General features: G+C 45.9%; 4 protein-coding genes across 5 annotated transcripts; 3 read left to right on the top strand and 1 right to left on the bottom strand.

Annotated features, from left to right (window-relative positions):
- Window positions 1-3404: 3404 nt before the first annotated feature.
- Window positions 3405-9175, bottom strand: si:ch73-54f23.4 (zinc-binding protein A33). Its single transcript, XM_047042862.1, has 7 exons — window positions 9098-9175; window positions 6776-6852; window positions 6374-6469; window positions 5627-5860; window positions 4946-4968; window positions 4598-4713; window positions 3405-4478 (listed from the first exon to the last, which is right to left on the bottom strand). Exons 2-7 carry the CDS (start codon window positions 6839-6841, stop codon window positions 3925-3927), a joined length of 1089 nt encoding a protein of 362 aa, XP_046898818.1. The 5' UTR covers window positions 6842-6852; window positions 9098-9175; the 3' UTR covers window positions 3405-3924.
- ino80e (INO80 complex subunit E) lies at window positions 8335-11217 on the top strand. Its single transcript, XM_047042864.1, has 8 exons — window positions 8335-8441; window positions 8761-8843; window positions 8941-9011; window positions 9123-9175; window positions 9296-9371; window positions 9623-9737; window positions 10028-10126; window positions 10636-11217. The coding sequence occupies exons 1-8, from the start codon at window positions 8414-8416 to the stop codon at window positions 10837-10839; spliced, it is 729 nt and encodes a 242-aa protein (XP_046898820.1). The 5' UTR covers window positions 8335-8413; the 3' UTR covers window positions 10840-11217.
- Window positions 11218-12426: 1209 nt separating this feature from the next.
- On the top strand, window positions 12427-15123 carry LOC124475728 (endonuclease domain-containing 1 protein). The gene is made up of 3 exons (XM_047032535.1): window positions 12427-13078; window positions 13238-13966; window positions 14086-15123. The coding sequence occupies exons 1-3, from the start codon at window positions 12758-12760 to the stop codon at window positions 14599-14601; spliced, it is 1566 nt and encodes a 521-aa protein (XP_046888491.1). The 5' UTR covers window positions 12427-12757; the 3' UTR covers window positions 14602-15123.
- Window positions 15124-15399: 276 nt separating this feature from the next.
- vars1 (valyl-tRNA synthetase 1) lies at window positions 15400-18288 on the top strand. 2 transcript variants are annotated; one of them, XM_047036579.1, is made up of 8 exons: window positions 15400-15506; window positions 15945-16297; window positions 16741-16884; window positions 17014-17119; window positions 17386-17507; window positions 17627-17702; window positions 17942-18042; window positions 18131-18288. In XM_047036579.1, exons 2-8 carry the CDS (start codon window positions 15947-15949, stop codon window positions 18260-18262), a joined length of 1032 nt encoding a protein of 343 aa, XP_046892535.1. In that variant the 5' UTR covers window positions 15400-15506; window positions 15945-15946; the 3' UTR covers window positions 18263-18288. The 2 variants fall into 2 exon arrangements, with proteins under 2 accessions (XP_046892535.1, XP_046892527.1); XM_047036571.1 differs by having other exon boundaries at window positions 17014-17236.

Here is an 18288-nt window from a genome sequence, read left to right as displayed (position 1 = left end):
TCTTTCTGTCTCTCTCTTTCTGTCTCTCTCTCTCTCTCTCTCTCTCTCTCTCTCTCTCTCTCTCTCTCTCTCTCTCTACCCCCCCCCCCCCCACTTATTCCCTCCCTGGTCGTTACTCAATAGTCTCACCAGCTCACTGCTGTTTGATTTCAAGGGCACGACCCAATCGATGTCTTTCAACGACAACATCTGCATTTGAGCTTCCCAGAAATTGGCCATCACCAACTATTACTATTACGACTCCTCAGGGCATTGTGCTGACGTTTGTTTTGAATGCTTCGAGTGGCAAGGATTCAGAGGGCAGTAAGGCTTAGCTTTGTAGGTGGTTAAAACGTCTAAAGCTTTTTAGCCTGGTGCGGTACAGGAGAGATGTGGAGACACTGTACATCTCTACCTCATGTTTCAACTCACCACACGTACTAACGGTACATCATAGTTTCCAGAGCTAAAGCCTTTAGGATTTGTTGGAAAAGCACAAATACAAGCCTTGTTAAGTCAATACAGTGATCCGTCAATATGTCCATGTTCAACCAACTCAAAGTATTGCCTTTGTCTTATTAACTTTTCAGACTTATAAGTCTGTTTTCTTGTAAGAAAATTAATATAAAATTGCGCAGTTGTATTCCGAAGCCATTTGTTAAGATAGTTGTAGATGTCACATTTAATACGCTATAATATCAACAGTATATTAACTATTTTTAATTCAAGGTGCCTGAAAGCCACATGGTTTTATAAGATAGTTGTCATGCACATAATGTAATTAAACAAATTTAAGGGATTCTAGTGATGATGGGTCAGAAATCATGCTCAAATCTGTGACTGAAGAAGTCTCACTCCAGTCTGAATCTGTATAGAAGTGAGGTCATGCTATCAAACCTACCTTGGCAATACTTAACCCTTGTGTTATCTTCGGGTCATTCTGACCCATCAGTCATTGTGACCCATCGTCGTATTGCGACAACTTTACCGGATACAAAAAGTGAAGCATTTTCTTTTAACTGTAGGGCTGTCTCAGACCCCCCACATTGCGAAGGTTAAAATGAAATTATTTGTATTTGTTTTTGCATTGGGTAAAATTGGGTAAACACAACGATGGTTCGTTATGAACCTTTGGATCATGTCACCCGAAGGCAGCACAAGGGTTAAAGCAGGGGATATCTGCTTTATAGGCACACAAAAACAAACACACATCCTGTGTGTCCACCCTCTCTTTTTCATACACACACACGCACGCACACACACACATACATACACACACACACACACACACACACAGTCTGCTGACTTTGGCCAGCACTGTAAATATTGCATGTGTAAGCTGTTTTGGAGCCCCCTCCCGAAGATTGAATGTTTTAGTACATAGACTGGTGTTGTATTATACTTCATGATAAAGACAAACGACTTAAATTTTTCTCACCAAGCTTAAAAATGCTGAATATAACATTTATATACTATATGCTGTACACATGGACTAATAATCACTAACATCCAAATAAAATGTTTAAAAAAATATATAGATATATAAAAATAAACACTTTTAAGCACATTAACAATTATAATGTTGATCACTTTTTGGCAACCTAGCTGTCAAAATAACAGATCTTATGATTGTCTTCTATTGTTGCCATTTCAGCCCTCTGACAAAGCCTATGCACATTATACAGTAACGCACATTACATATAAAAAATAAGAAAAATACAGAAATATTTATGACATTTTAAAAACATGTCTATCGCAGCATGCCCACAAACATTCAACAAGGTTTTTATTGTTCTAAATATTTTCCCGTCTGTGTGTGTGGATATGCAGGAGTTATCATCCCAACGTTATTCTTATCATGGCTTTTGTGTGTGTTTCTGGAAAAGTATGTTTGTGATGTATTTGCATAGACTACGTGTGTGTCTGTGTGTTTTAAAAAGACATTGTTCCAGTTTTTCCAGCACGAGACAGATGTGCGTCATGTCCAAATATCTGCATTTATTTCTTCGTATGATTACTTTATCTGTGTGTCTGCGTATACCCCCATGGCATTGCAGAAGAAAACATTAAGAGGGAGAATGTTTGCTACCAAAAACTTGTGAGAAAAAAAAAACAAAAACAGCGTAACTCTGAAGTGCCCTGAGTGAATCTCATCTTTATTTTAATGCCTGAAAATTTTAACAGTCAACCGGTATACGTTATAGAAAAATACACTAAAAAGGGCACCTGCTGTTGAGTTTAGCTTCCCCTGTATGGTTCACAAAACATACCAGAGTAGATTATTAAATGTAGGTTCAATCGAAGCCTAGAATGAATAAACAAGTTAGACAGCAGAATCTTCAGTGTGTTCTCTGGCCAGGAGAACAAATGATGAAGCACTTAGACACTGTTGGCTGGAACACAAGGACCTTAGATGTTTGCAGATGGTCGCCAGGGAATTGTAGAATTGTTTATTCACCATGAGTTTCTATGGAGAAAACCATCCAACATCTGTAGACATTAACGGCTGTGCCTCACATCAGTTCAGTGGCAAAGCTTGTGTGGAAGTGAGTAACAGAAGAATATCAGACTGATAAAGTGTACGAGTTCTTTCTCCCAAAATATGATATGTAAACTGCAGTGTAGATGTGTATGCCTAACCCTAATCTTAACTCGCTCTTTAATCATGTACCAGTACTGTATTACTGTAAGAGGAAGAAAAGCCAGTTTGGGAAATATTCCCTAATAGGGAATCAGTGTACCAAACCAGCACTTTGGCAGTTGGTCTGTTGGGGTCTTGTCCTCATCGCAGACAGTCATAGGTTTGATACCAGCTTTGGTGAGCACTAACCAAAATGGCTCCCATGTTGTCTTTGGCTCCCCTGGCACTATCTGAGCTGTCCCTTCTGCTCCTCCTGTGTGTTTCCTGCAGCTGTGATGGCCTGAGGGTGGTTTACATTCTGTTGATATCATACTGTCCTCCCATTTCGACACACAAAAGACACACAGACGTTTTGTAAAAGCTTTTTCGTTTTTTTTTTCTTTATTTCATGTCAAAAGAGAAATATAAAAAAAAATAAAGGAAATATTGCGACAAGAGATGTGTTTTCTCGTCCCTTTTATTATTTTATTATTAAGGCTCGGCGGGACTGTGACCGCGTCACTTGATCTCGCTTCATCCGTGTGGCAGTTGTCATTTAGCTGTCCATCGCACAATGTGAACAAATCACGTTTACGGCCGTGTGTGGGAAGGTTTAGTCTCAGTGAGTGTGACAGCCCTGCCATTCCTCTCCTCGTAAACCAGCTCACTCAATGTCACACATGCCATTCAATTGGTTTGTTCTCGCAGTCAACCTCTACTGTTTCACCCTGCCTGTCCCCCCCCCCCCCCCCAGTCCCCTCCTCTACCCTCCCCCACTCCCCTCCCCTCCTCTCCTCTCCCCTACATTCTCTTTAGCATAACTTCCATGGCCGTTCCAGTGTGAGTCAGTGAGGCAGGCATGACTGTGGTATTTATAGACAGGCCAAAGGTAACATCATAGTTCAGCTGACACCTGGTTTGGATCAGGGAGAGCTCATGCACACCACAAACTGACTTCTGATACCCTGAGAAAAAAGCTTATCAATTCCACTAAGCATGATTAAGAATGCTTTGAGCTATTTATTCATGTTTCGTGAAATTCATCCAAGAGAGAGTAAAATGACAATGTTCATTACAATGTCATGACAAAAACTGTCAAAACACGCACACAGTTCAAGTAGAATATGTCATACCTGGAAGGAAGAGGAAATCAATCCAAAATATACTATTGAGTGTTTCAATCAGAAATCCTACAAACACATTAAACGGCTCTTTAAACAGATTCAAACAAAAAAAGAACTCACGGTATAAAAACAAACAATATCTCTCTATTCCATCAGCATGCATCCCATTTCAGTAGAGCTTGCTGGTCAATGGTGTTCTTCTCATAGCGAGGGGCTGAAGAGCTTAAGAGGACCTAGGTTCCTCCCATCGTCAGTGTCGCATGGGTTGTAGAAGGGGAACAGGGGAACAAGAACAGCCCCCGTGGAGAACGTGTACAGGGGCATCATGGTCACGGCGTCGTAGAAAGACACCTCCTTCTTCTCACAGTCCAAGAACACCCCGATGCGGCGGGGCCTGACAGACACCCTGACCCTGGTGGGCTTGGGGTCTGTGCAGGCCATGATGGCCCCGCCCTTCAGGGACAGGGTCCACAGGCCGCTGGTTGTCCCGCTGGAGGTCATTTCGCCCCGGTGGACGTCCTCCCTCGCCACACCCAACCGCCAGGCCGTTTTAGGGCCCACCTCCACCTCCCAGTAGTGGCGTCCCGTGGTGAAGCCCTCGCTGCCCATCACGCTGTAGTAGTAGTGGAAGCGCCGGGGGCTGGCCTCGCAGCCTCCTACATCCTTGTCCTCCTCAAACCGCACCGAGGTGAAGGATGGGGACATGGTGAGGTTTGGGTGGGCCGTGTCGGGGTCAAAGGTCATCGTGGAGATGTCTTAGGAGCAGGAGACCGGGGGAGGGGGGAGATGGGAGTCAGGTGAGCCGGGTTCATGTTTTTGTTGTTGTGTGTGCACTTGTGTGGGGACATGTGTGTGCTTGTGTGTGTGTACTCACTCGGGTAGAGGCAGCCCTTCATATGTTTCCATATCCTGTACTGGATCGGCCCGACAAACTGACCTGAACGAACCTCTGTGTCGATTTCGGCCGGAGGGATGAAACTCACCTGGGACCTACAGGGCGAGGAGGAGAGGGGGGGAGCAGGGAAAGGGGGGGAGCGGGGCGAGGAGGAGAGGGGGGGTGCAGGGGAGATAAACAGATGTGAGAATCACAGAACAACCTGACCGACAACAGAAGGATGAGGTGAGGGAGTGATTGAGGGACTGACAGATGTCGATGGAAGGGAAGAAGAAATGATGATATGAGACAAAGTTGACAAGTAAAAAAGGTAAATGTTGAACTTGCCTTTTTAAGAGATCTTGAATATCCTGAGAACAGACAACACGACAGTTATTATCAACATCAAGGTCATCATAACCTTAAAGTAAGCAACAACAAAACACATTTGCCCAACCAAGCCAAAGTCTCTAGGCTTTGGATTGGTCCATCAGAATACCCAATATAACTCTCACAGTGTTCAACACTGAAGCTGACCAGCCAGAGGTGTCTCCATCCTGGAGATCTGCTCTGTCAGCGGCCTGTCCTCCCTGACTCCCGATGGGAAATTGATTTAGACTTGAGGAACCCGGACAGGTTTACTCTTTAGCCCGATCGATGGCTATAATTGATCCAATCAGGACCAGAACAGCTGACACCGTGTCTCTACGCAACCGACACTGGAGTTCGTTTGCGTGAGCGTTGCTTTCGCGCAGCTTCCGGAAGGTTCTATGGAGAGTTGTCCGATCTCAGGCCCACCGTTCCCTCTTTTCAAGACACCGATTCGGTCAAACACCCAGTTATGTCACTCCTGATTCATGTACACGACCCACAGACATAAACCCAGCAGTCTTACGAGAGCTACAGTACATGTTTGCCCTAAAACAACCAATATCATACAGATCCAGGGACGGGAGAGCAGGGTAATGTATTGACCACTGCTGATGTGTTGCTCTCGTGGCATTGACATGAACACGACTCACGACTCACTCTGAGCAGTTTGGGACTGTCCTCCTCGGCCAGTTTGCTGTTGAGCGTGAAGATGGCTCTCTCCAGGTCCCTCCCTTGCTCTGCGATCTTCTTCTCCCTCTCCCTAAGCAGCTTCACCTGCCTCTCTCTCTCTCTCCTCATCCGCTCCAGATCGGTGCTCTCCTCCTCATCCAAGAACTCGTGAAGGTTCCGGAACTCGGCCCTGAGCTCTCGTTCCAGATCGTCAAAGCTGCTCTGAGAGAAGAAGACAGATCTAGGAAATCTTAAGATCAGTCAAAGTACATTATTATTATTATCATTATTAGTGCCAGTGTAACTCTATAATAAATAAAGCTGAAATATCTATATAATATTACTAGGACAAAAAGTCTAGAATCAGATTATGTTACGCAACGGGAACTGCAGCTATGAGACAGACAGACTTTTACACAAACTTTTATGCCAACAAGTATTGTATCAGGGGAGATGCACAGATGGTATATTGCAGCAACAACACAAACAAAGCTATGGTAGTGGAGAGTGGACTGCTTTGATAAAGGGGGGTCAGATGGCTGAGCGGTTCGGGAATCGGGCTATTAATCAGATGGTTGCCGGTTCGATTCCCAGCCGTGCTAAAATGACATTGTGTCCTTGGGCAAGGCATTTCACCGTACTTGCTTCGGGGGGAATGTCCCTGTACTTACAGTAAGTCGCTCTGGATAAGAGCGTCTGCTAAATGACTAAATGTAAATGGTTCCGTAAGAATACCTCCACATCCAGCGACTCCACGTACGTTTCGCTCTCTGCCTCTCTGCATTCGTCCACCTCATGTTTGATTCTTTTTATAGCCTGGACCAACTTCTCCTTTAACACAGACAGACACCGTGCAGAGAGGCGATTGTAAAAAGACAGCACAAAAAAAGAGACCCTTTTCATGACAATTTGAGTACAGTAAGTACGTAAGCAAGTAAAATGTCAAGTAACTTGAGAATGAATCACAACAGTTACAATGAATTGGAGCAGTTCTTTGTGAATATAATTTTTTGGGGGTGAACATTTAAATGTGACAGCATGCTTATGAAGTAAATGCGTGAAAATGTTTCTATCATATTTGGAAAATGCAGAAATGTAGATACATGAACGGTGGAAGCTGTAAACTGTGAAGCTTACCTTGTGGCCAGGGAGACAGCTTTTTTTGCAGTTGTTGTTGGTGTCTTTTATGTGATTTTTGTACATTCCAGGTTCTCCTATTGAGACAGGAGTCAAATAGAGCGACTTTGGGAATGAATGAGGGGACTGAGGAGGTGTAATAAAAGAAAGGTGAGGAAGAGGGAGGGACATAAAATGGAAGGACATGGAAAGAGGACGTAATAAATCACAGGGAAAGAAAGAGAGAGAGAGAGAGAGAGAGAGAGAGAGAGAGAGAGAGAGAGAGAGAGAGAGAGAGAGAGGGGAGAGAGAGAGAGAGAGAGAGAGAGAAAGAGAGAGAGAGAGAGAGAGAGAGAGAGAGAGAGAGAGAGAGAGAGAAACAGACAGACAGACAGACAGTCAAGACAAAGATGGTCAGTTTAAGACGTTATCGAAGGGCACGATCCGGGTTGACATGGTCAAGACCACAAATAAACCAACAGTAATGTCCTCCATTCATCCATCCATCCAGGGAACTCTCCAGAAAAAGTGTGTTGACAAGTATAGGTCACCCTCTTCAATGCTTGGCTGAAGACAAGTCCAGTAAAAAGAGAGTGAGGAGATAAAGTCTGCCAGGATGGTCTAGCAGGCAGGCAGGCAGGCAGGCAGGCAGGCAGGCAGGCAAGCAGCCAGTCAGGCAGGCAGGCAGGCAGGCAGGAGGAGGGGGGGGGGGATTTATGGAACAGAGAAGAAAATATTCTATTTCTGTCTCGCACAAAGCAGGGAATTTATCAGGGGAGAGAATCAGTCTGCCATAGAGACAGGGATTGTATTTCACAGGGAGTGGTTAGCCTGGAAGGGATGCAAGTGTTTATTTTTGTATGTTGGTTCAGTAACATCTGAGTGTCTCAGGAGTGGAGTGGAAACCAAACACTATAAAGGCATATTTATACAGAAATATTTGTAGGGCTTGGAAGAGCAGTGCTGATACATAACCAACCAATCAGAATTGATCTATTTCTCTCTCTCTTCGACCCTCTGTGTCAAGTACATCGCATTGCCCATGCGCTGCACATGCGTTAGGAAAACACCTACTCATACTCCTGCTGTCCATATCCCACTCTAGGTTTCCTTCCTTAGAAAAAAGTAGCCGCTCTCTATCGCGCACACACACGTGCACATACTTGCAGACTGGTTGTGCAAAGGCAGCATTACTCATCTCTCTGCAAATGCTGCTCATCTATAATTCACTGTGTGAGATCCTGCTGTGACTGTACTGAGCACAGGGTGAGCTGCAAACTCAGCATACTATGGTGAAAGGTCTTCAGGATTGTGAACTGTATTCTGAGGGTTAAAGCTAAACATTTACTAGATGTATTTTGTTTGAGGAGCCAACACAATGCATGCTAATATTACTGAACTGATTATTTGTAAACAGTAGTAATATTAGTATCTACTGTTTCTCTACAGGTCAATTATCATGACAACTGCCGAATCACGTAAATCAATTTTCAAACGCAGAAATCAAATGTTTGGATAATCCACAAAGATATATATAAAAGGCCTTTATATATATCTATGATGATCCACTCATAGAGTTAGGATCCACTGCATGAGCTATGTGATAGGCCCCACCTTTTCCGGCGCTTAAAAATGACACCATGGAAGTAAACAAAGAGCATGTCGCACCGACAGGTCCAAATGAGAGGTACGACTAGCTAGCTATTTGATATTAGTTGATTAATAGTTAATAAACGCATCGTCTACCAATTATATTGTCTACCGTATATTGCATTTTTGATGTAACGATTACATGTGGTTATAATAGCCAGGAATTATTATAGACCTACATTTTCGAGCGATAGGCTACAATAGACATACTATTGCACACATCTAGCACTAGCTAATGTGGCTAGTTAGCTCAGTTAGTAAAAGCTAACACTCACTTGCTACCTAGACAGAATACCCGTCGGAGAGGACCTTGACTGAGTATACGTCTCTTGATTATATGCTTGTTTTTCCATTAGAAATGAATGGCCAAGCTGATATGGAGGTTGACTACAAACGGAAATATAAAAACCTTAAACGCAAGTTGAAATTCCTGGTTTATGTGAGTACTCCGCGTTATGAATCTACCCCCTTTCACCATCTCAGATGCTCAGATAAAACACTGTTAGCTAATATGGTGTTTATCGTCATTGTTCCAGGAGCAAGAGTGTTTTCAAGAGGAGCTTAGGAGAGCACAGAGAAAGCTGCTAAAAGTTTCAAGGGACAAAAGGTGATTAAGAGTTGCCATGCTTTTCAAGGTATCTTTGGATACGCATTGAAAGTTTACATCCGCACTACAGTATAAACATGCCTCACCTTCTATAATCGACTTGATCTGCAGCTTTCTTCTGGACAGACTACTGCAGTATGAGAGGGTGGATGAGGACTCCTCAGGTAAACAAGACCTTTAATACATTGAATTCAAACACAATATCCAGTAAGAGTAATCATTTCACGATAAGTAGTGTTAGTGTGCTGTCAAATGACGTTTTACCACGTGCTGTTGTGTTGTAGATTCTGATGCCACAGCGTCATCAGAGAACAGTGAAGGAGAGGCCCCTCGTGAGAGAGAAAGAGATGGAGTAAAAAAGTTAGTATGACATACAAAAAATGCAAATAATAATTATACACAGAAGTTGTATAGCACTTTTTGTGGATACTCAAAGATGCTTCACACTGGGTATAAAACATGGGACATGAATAAAAGACAGGTAAAATATAGGTAATAAATAAAAGACTAGAAAGGGAGGACGAGAAAAGGGATAGATGACACGGTGTTTGTTGGCTTGTTCATTCTGTTGACAAGCTTGGTATGTTTCTCAATTTTTCTCTTTGTTCTAGGAGGAGAAGCCCCAGTGCACCTCCTCCATCCTCCTCGTCTCCCCAGCTCTCCCTCCTCTCCCGCTCTGGGGGGAACCCCCTTCAGTCGGCTGGATCTACCCCCTACCTCAACACCGTGAGTCTTTTCCCACCAACAGCGACACGGTCAACACAGCATTATCATTCCCTATCCGCAAACACAATCATTGCGTTGATTATTTATTTTTTACATTATCAGTATCATTTTGAGCGCTTCCATTATTTGAATTATTTGTATTTATTTTAACATTTTACTCACGTGCCGTTTTGTACTCTTTTCTTTTTTGTGTCCTTTGTTGTGTATCACGTTTTCATGGTCGTTGCTGTATTCGTTTGATCTACGTGTGTGTTGTGTTGACCCATGGGGGATGGGGGCGTGGTGGGCAGTTGCCTTTTCCGCCCGAGTACTTGGCCCCCCCAGCCGAGAGACTGAAGAGAGAGAGAAAGACAAAGATGACCAAATACAAGAAAGAGACTTCTGGGAAGGTGAGAGAGTCAGAGGAGCTGCAGACGAGTTGTCTGGGGAACGTCCACCCTTAGACCTCAGCGGAGACGAGCACAGTCGCCATGTGTGTCCTGTGCATTTCTCAATATTCATTAACAGTGTTTTTCCACACTACAGCCCAAATCATTTACATTGAGTCATTTAGCAGACGCTCTTATCCAGAGCGACTTACACTAAGTACAGGGACATTCCCCCCGAGGCAAGTATGGTGAAGTGCCTTGCCCAAGGACACAACGTCATTTGGCATGGCATCGAACTGGCAACCTTCTGATTTACTAGCCCGATTCCCTAACCGCTCAGCCACCTGACTCGTTAACAGACACATTACACAACTTCCCTCCCCCCTTGATCTCTTGATATCATCTTGCACTTAATCCCTCTGTCCACACTTTGATATTCCCCCCCCCCCCTTATTTGTTTCCCCTCTCTAACTCTCCCTCCTTTTCTCACCCCCCACCCCTCCTTTCTGGAATATCCCCCCCCCCCCCAGGTGGTGGCCCCGTTGGCCGCCAATTACCCAGCAGCCCCTGCGGGCCCCCCGACAGCGAGCACGGCGTTCAGCTGGGTGCCGCGGCAGATGCTGAGCGGGGACGCCGCTGAAGAGGAGGGGGACAGTGAGGGCGACAGCGACAGAGACGAAGAGAGGGGGGAAGGAGACGAGGCTGAGCTGGTCATTGATCTCCCGAACGAGTGAATGAATGTTGTATCGGCGTATGTTTGTACGGTAGTGTGACTGTGCTTGTGAATGCTTCACAAAGAAGAGTATGTGTGTGGAGAATGGTAGACTGTGTGTTTTTATACGTTCACAACCCCTCACCATGATCTTAGACTTTGGGCCAAGCTCCCCCCTGAGGACGCTGATGGAACTGCAGCGTTGCACTTGACCAGCTGAGCACCACAGTACTCATGTGTACTGTCATTGTTACCAGAATCCATAGAGGGCATGAACAATGAGTTCAATTATGTTTTCTATGTTTTTTTCCCCCACACAGCTAATAATACAACTATTCCCAGTTGGTATATTTTGTGCCTATACTGCTTCAAATCATTAAAGTGGTGACATTTCAGCATACTAAATTGTTACTGTTTAAAAAATGAGTCCGGATTCGCTTATTCTACATCGGAAATCACAATGGCGAGTCTGTGACTGTGAACTACAGCAGGAACTGTTTGTAAGGAATGTTGTTTTGTGTTTATAACCCTGAACAAACACATACTTTCCTGCCCCTCCCTTAGGCATCACACTTAACAGTCCAACTGATCCACCCAAAATACCAGTACAGCAGCCATAGACAGGAATATATTTACAACATGTCAATCGTACAAGCTAAGGGCATTTAGTAAGGGAGAGGGCACTTTCTCTACACCTAACGTTCTGTTACAACTTCTTAAGGTTGATTGGTGAAAGTGCACATGCTGTACAGATGTTCTGACTGTGTTTGAGATGCTCCTTGTCAGTTGGCAGTTTCTCTGTCAGAGGAATTCTCTCATCATAGTTCGTAGTCTAGTGCCAGGGTAGATTGTTAGTGATAACCTCCAGCTACCAGCCGATGAACAACATTGCTTTCTTGACTGTCTTCTCTCCGGCTTTCTAGTAGGCTGTCAAATATGTTTGATGTTACCTTTAATATTCATACTTCACCATTAAAAGGTCATCTTGTATTATCGAATGAAGATACAGTGAATCAGTAGGACAAGCTTGTCTCAACAAGCTTATTTTTCCGGGATTAGAGAAATTGGCGGCTTTGTTCAGGCAAGGTCATACAGCATACAGCACACTACCATTTTTTCATTGGGAGAGTGGAACCTCATAAATTGTCCTGTGAATAAACACATCGCGTCCAATGTGATTTCTGCTTCATAGAAGCTCACAAGGAATAGCCTTGGAAGGCAACATAGAGTACCCCAAAGCAATTCAAGTGACCAGCACAGATTTCTGAAGGTGCAAATTCCCATGAATACGCTATGCTGCGTAGTACTTTGATGCAGCAGTATTTTTACTGTAAAGCATACTCAACCACAGCAGTTAAATCAATGACAAGTCAGCGCTTTTTTCGCATGGTGTGTTTACCAAGAGAATGGACCATTGAGCTTGTCAATCTGATGGCTAAGCCTTGCATAAAGGGGATTGTTTGGGAATGCCGACATACAGGTAAATGGCCATACTCACTGGGTGTTGCTTTGGTTTGTTTTTGACAGCAGAAAGAGGTATAGGTGTAACCACAGACAGAGAGCGAGGGAGGGAGGGAGGGAGAGAAGGTTGAGGGGAGTAGCCAAAGAGAGTGTGAGTGGGAGAGAAAGAGAGAGAGGGAGAGAGAGAGAGAGGTTGTCAGGGAGGGGGAAACGAGACAGTAAGCAAGATTGTGCCTGCTCACAGACACAAAGGACAGCACATTGCACGGCTAAAGAAGACAGCAATGGGTGGAGACAGGGTGGAGGAAAGAACAGGGAGATATTGAGAAACCGACAGGAACTCCTCCAGACAGCAAGAGAGCTTGCCAACTACAGCCACCATTATCTCTCTTTTTTTTTCATCTGCGTCAATAGGGGGGGAAAAAACCTTTGCATAATTTATCAACCTCTCCGTGTGTGGTTTTGCGGAGCTCTACGTCATGCTAGGTTCAGCTCCCACGGTTGGCTGCTTTCTGGCGGTGTTGGCGTTGGACCTGGGCCTCGTGCCGGGCCTGACACTCTCTGCGGAGAAGGATCCAGGCTTTTCCCTCTGCAGCCACTGCTTCTACAGAGAGACCCCCCCTCTAGGGTTCTCTGAGGGGGGGCTCAGCCCCCTCTGTCACAGGTTGCCAGGGGGACAGGAGTTGGCCATGCTCTACAGCCCGACCTGTGACACAGCTGTCTACTCTGCCTTCCGTCACAGCCGTGGTCGCGAGGAGAGAGAGGGAGAGGAGGAGGAGGGAGTAGAGGCTGTGCCGGGGGTAAGGACACATTTTCACATCGAAACTCCCACCACATGAAATGCTGTTCTTGCCTGAAGCTGTTGTATTGGTGTGTCGAAGGAAGCGTCTGAACAGATTTGTACACGCAGAGCATTACACATTAGGGACTAACATAAACAATCTTAACATCTCCCCCAGACAGAGGAGACGCAAGACGAGCCTGTCGAGGAGGCTGCTGACGATGAAGGGTCACAGATAGACGTACCCCCGGGGTTAATCCCAGCTCTACTGAGCAGCCAAGGGGCTGAATCTACAGACTCTCCCCTTCACTCCTGGGATTCCCTGGTCACAAAGGTGATCCAAGACAGTTTCCTGCCCCAGTGTTCCTCCACAGGGCGTGATGTCTTTGTCCTAACAGGGACCACGGGAGAAGAGTCAGGGGAGGGTTGTGAGACCACGGTGGTCTGGGCTGCAGTATGCTGTGCCGGCCCAGAGACTGGGTTTAATGTGGGGCTCCTTAGAGACACCGAAGGAGGAGAGAGGGTGGTGAGCGTGAAGGAGCTGGAGGAGACTGTTGGAGTGACAGAGCTCTTTTCAGGAGGGTGTGGGGGGGCAGGTGAGGAGGCAGAAGTGGGGGTAGCTACTCTGGTTGAGGAGGCTCTGGCTAGAACTGTAGAACAACAGAAGGCAGAGGGAACAGTAGCTGATTTGACAGAGGACGAGGTCCCGAACGAGGTGCAGAGCTATGCTGCACCCGTGGCCTCAGAGAGTCTCTCGTCTTCAGAAGACAACGACACGCTGGCTTCAGACACAGACTCGGACACAGAGTCCGGCAGCGCTCTGATCTACATCCTGTCCTCCTCCTTCTATCTCTTCACCTCTCCCCTCCGGCCCGTCGTCTCCACCATCACACAGCTTCCTGGACAGGTGAGAGGGTTTCATCACGCTCTAACCGCCTAGTTGCAATGTAACGTCACTGTGTTTGGTTTCTGTTACTCGGTCAACAGCGTAGCTTCATCTGATCCTTGTCTGACTTTCCGAATCAGGTGACGTACGTGCTGCAGGAAGATCTGGGAGTCCTCACGACCCTGCCTGGAGACACCCTCTCCCTCATCCACCTGATGGCCGCTGACCTGGCCTCTGGCCTGGGCTCGGCCAAGGACCTGCTGCTGGGCCTGGGGGAGATGTCCTTCTCCTGCCTGTACTCTGTCACCGCTCCCCTGCTGGAGGCTCTGCTCACCAGCTGTCAGACTGGGGTCACGGGGATGGGGACCCTGGCTGGAGATGGGGTGGGCATACTCGGAGGGATGGTGGACAGTGCCTGGTGGGTGACCAGCTTGTTTGGGGGTAGGTTGTGGGAGCAGAGCGAGGGGTACGTGGGGGCTGTGGTGTCAGAGCTTGGGGGGCAGGCTACGACGGTGGGGGGGGGTCTGGGGACGCTGATGTGGAGGTGTGGGAATGGGGTGGGGAACGTTGTGAAGATGGCTCAGGGTTTGGTGATGGGGGGGGTGGAGGGTGTGGTGGGGGGGGTGACGGAGGCCTTTGGCCAGGATTCAGGGTGATTTGGGTTTAGCAAACAGCCAATCACGTGGCACACCTTTAGCCAACATGGAAACATTTACCTGTTACAATAGCATGTGCCAAGCCGAGGCTAAGTTTATGTGACATGATATTAATCTTGCCACCAACTCCCCACAAAATAATATACAGACACCATTGTTTAATTAGTCATTTAGCAGTCATCTGCTAAATGACTAAATGTAAAATGTTTACTTTCAATGTTGCCAATCCTAAAGTAGGCTATTCCTTTGCAAGATTAGTACAAACAGTTTGTTCAACTCAACTGCTCACTGTATGTTAAAATGACATAAATGAGTCACCTACTGTAAATGGAATGTGCTTAAGCATTACATTTAGGCTATAGGCAGCTAGTATGGTACATAACTCGTATATTGAAAATTGTATACGGCCATTTGATCAATGATGTATATAAGATTATGGATTTTCTCAAGACTTTCCACCTGAAGCCAATTTTGTCTGTATATGTAGAAATTGTTAATTAAATGCTGTGAGCTTCAACAGAGTGTTTGGTTGATCGATATTGATTTTGTTTATGACTAGATTGGGGGAAAGGGCATTATTATTATTTATGTACACTGCACTGGTTTAATACAGTATCTTGCACCCTCTAATTTGCACAAATTAAGAGTGCACATTTTTTCACATTGGGTGTTAGACCAGAAATGTATGAAACCAGACAGCTTCATCTTTTAAAAAAAAGGCATAATTTGAGGAACCCTTGATGGGGCGGAAATGAAGCAGAGACTGGGAACCAGGAACATGTGCAAGTTGCATCAGACGGTGGTTTGACGACACATTTCACCGCTCAGCGGCAATACAAGACTCGTGTGTGGTGGCAGTCCCGATGCTAACTTAAGCTGACGTCTCTTTCATTTTCATTCTAAAGGTATGGTCGACGGAAAATTGTATAAAGACGTTAAAGCAGCTATGTATTTCAGGTGACAACAGTCAAATGAATGCGACGGAGAAAAAAAATATTCTGCTGTACAGTATAACATATATTATCTTACTAGCCAGATCACAAATAGTTACTGACAATTAGCTAGCCGGTTAGCATTACTTGTTATAGTACTAGTAGTAGCAGTTATTTGACAGGTCTCAATGGTAGATTTTCATGCACGGAAAAGTAAACTAGTACTACCGTTTGTAATGTCATTTAGCTAGCCTCTTGCGAAAATGTAACGAAACTAGCTACCTAGCTCGAGTTAGGTAATGCTCTCTGAGAACAATGTTAACGAAAGCTACAGGGCCAACTAGCAGTGGCATGTTAAACGTTATTGACACACCCCCTTACACTCCTTCTCCCATAACTTCATATCACCAGGGATGGCCTCTCTATATGTGTCCCCCCATCATGACGACTTCAGAAGCCTTCAGGCTCTCATTGCCGCCGAGTTCAGCCCCTCTCATCCTCGCACCATCACAGAGGACCCGCAAGCCGGACTTCCAGCCCGCCCTCGGCCCACCCTTGTCCTGGGTCATGGCGAGGAGGAGTTGGTCTTGACAGGGTCCAGTGCTGTCAGTTGGTACCTGGCCTCTCAGGGGAAGAGAACTGGGACAGATGCTAAGCAACAGAGCCAGGTGTGGCAGTGGATGAGCTTCGCTGATAATGAGCTTGTTCCTTTGTCCTGTGCTGTGGTCTTCCCACTGCTGGGGGTGAAGGGTGTGGACAAGAAGGTGAGTCACTCTGTGTCTCTCTGTCTTTCTCTGAATCACGCTCTCTCTCTTTTTCTTTCTCTCTGGCTTTTTCTCTCTGGCTCTATCTCTTTCATGCACACACACACACACACACACACACACACACACACACACACACACACACACACACACACACACACACACACACACACTCCTTTGGCCAAATAGGTTTGTTTATTGACATTTTAATTTTGTTCTTTCTCTGTCTTTCTCTGAATCACGCTCTCTCTCTTTTTCTTTCTCTCTGGCTTTTTCTCTCTGGCTCTATCTCTTTCATGCACACACACACACACACACACACACACACACACACACACACACACACACACACACACACACACACACACACACACACACACACACACACTCCTTTGGCCAAATAGGTTTGTTTATTGACATTTTAATTTCGTTCTTTCTCTCAGCTCCAACAGAGTTCTCGAGGAGACCTCCTGTGTATTCTCAAGGTGTTGGACCAGTCTCTAGAAACCAAAACCTTCCTGGTGGGAGAAGCCATCACTTTAGCTGATATCTCCGTGGTAACAGCCATCCTACTGCCTTTCAAATACGTACGTACCATTTCCTTTGTCGTTGTCGATTTGTCGAGTTGTAATTCACCCGTCCATGTTAGCTAAGGATTAGCTGCTGTGGTCGCTGCCACCTGAATCGAAATGATTTTGATCTCGTTCCGTCTGTAGGCTTTGGAGCCCGCAGACCGAAAATTTCTGGTCAACGTCACCAGGTGGTTCAGTACCTGTGTCAACCAGCCAGAGTTTCTGAAGGTCCTGGGGAAATTTACTTTGTGTGAGAAAATGGTTCCGGTGACTCCCAAGACCAGCCCAAGCCCCGCTGCTAATGCTGCTAATGCTGCTAATACTGCTAATGCTAACCCAGCCGATCCTCCTGCTGCTGATGCTAATGGTGAGCGTATAACCACACTGAAACTCACTCAAGTCATTACAAACTTCTCAACTGCGTTTGCAACACAGGGAGCAGTCTCGATGAGCTTCGTGAGGGTACAAATGTGTGTGTGTGTGTGGCGGTTTTCAAGATGTGCTGTCGTCTCTCAGGCCCCCCAAAGACAGAGGCCCAGCTGAAGAAGGAGGCGAAGAAGAGAGAGAAGTTGGAGAAGTTCCAACAGAAGAAAGACACGGAGGAGCAGAAGAAGAAACAGAAGCCAGAGGGAAAGGAGGTGCAGAGACAAATCACTGTTGATGTTCAACTGTAGCTTCATGCTGTATTTGCCTTGACACTTGATACATCATTGAAACTTGAACCTGAAGTCCTCCGCTTCTCTCGTCTCCCCTGCAGAAGAAAGCCAAACCAGAGAAGAAGGAGTTGGGGGTGATCTCATACGACATCCCGACCCCACCTGGGGAAATGAAAGGTGAGTGTGACACTGGATAAAAAATCAAATAAAATTGGAAAATAAATCACCCATAATGTTGTGTGAAAACATTGAAACTTAACTGTAGAAAAAGGCTGTTCGGCGACAAGTCTTTAGCACATTAAATGTAGAGCAGGGTACCATCTCCCAGCTTGCTTGTGTGCACACGTGTGTGTGTTTGTGTGTGTGTGTGTGTGTGTGTGAAACCTGTGTGTGAACTCTTCCTCTCCCTGTGTCAGACGTGCTGACCCCGCTGCCTGACTCGTACAGCCCCCAGTATGTGGAGGCAGCCTGGTACCCCTGGTGGGAGAAGCAGGGCTTCTTCAAGCCAGAGTACGGGGTGAGGAACATACCACATGCAAAAACCTAGGAGGGGTGGCACGGGTCAAACCACTGTCTAATGCCTTCCACTACCCTACTTTCTCCAGCGGAAGAACATCTCTGAGCCCAACCCCCGTGGCGTCTTCATGATGTGTATCCCTCCGCCCAACGTGACCGGGTCTCTTCACTTGGGCCACGCCCTGACCAACGCCATCCAGGACAGTCTCACGAGATGGTAACTAGCAATCCTGCTACGTGCTAACTC

This window comes from Hypomesus transpacificus, chromosome 2 (assembly GCF_021917145.1).
Source record: "Hypomesus transpacificus isolate Combined female chromosome 2, fHypTra1, whole genome shotgun sequence".
NCBI classification, from domain to species: domain Eukaryota; kingdom Metazoa; phylum Chordata; class Actinopteri; order Osmeriformes; family Osmeridae; genus Hypomesus; species Hypomesus transpacificus.
Note: the sequence above shows the minus strand (reverse complement) of the source record. Positions and strands in the feature narration are given on the sequence as shown.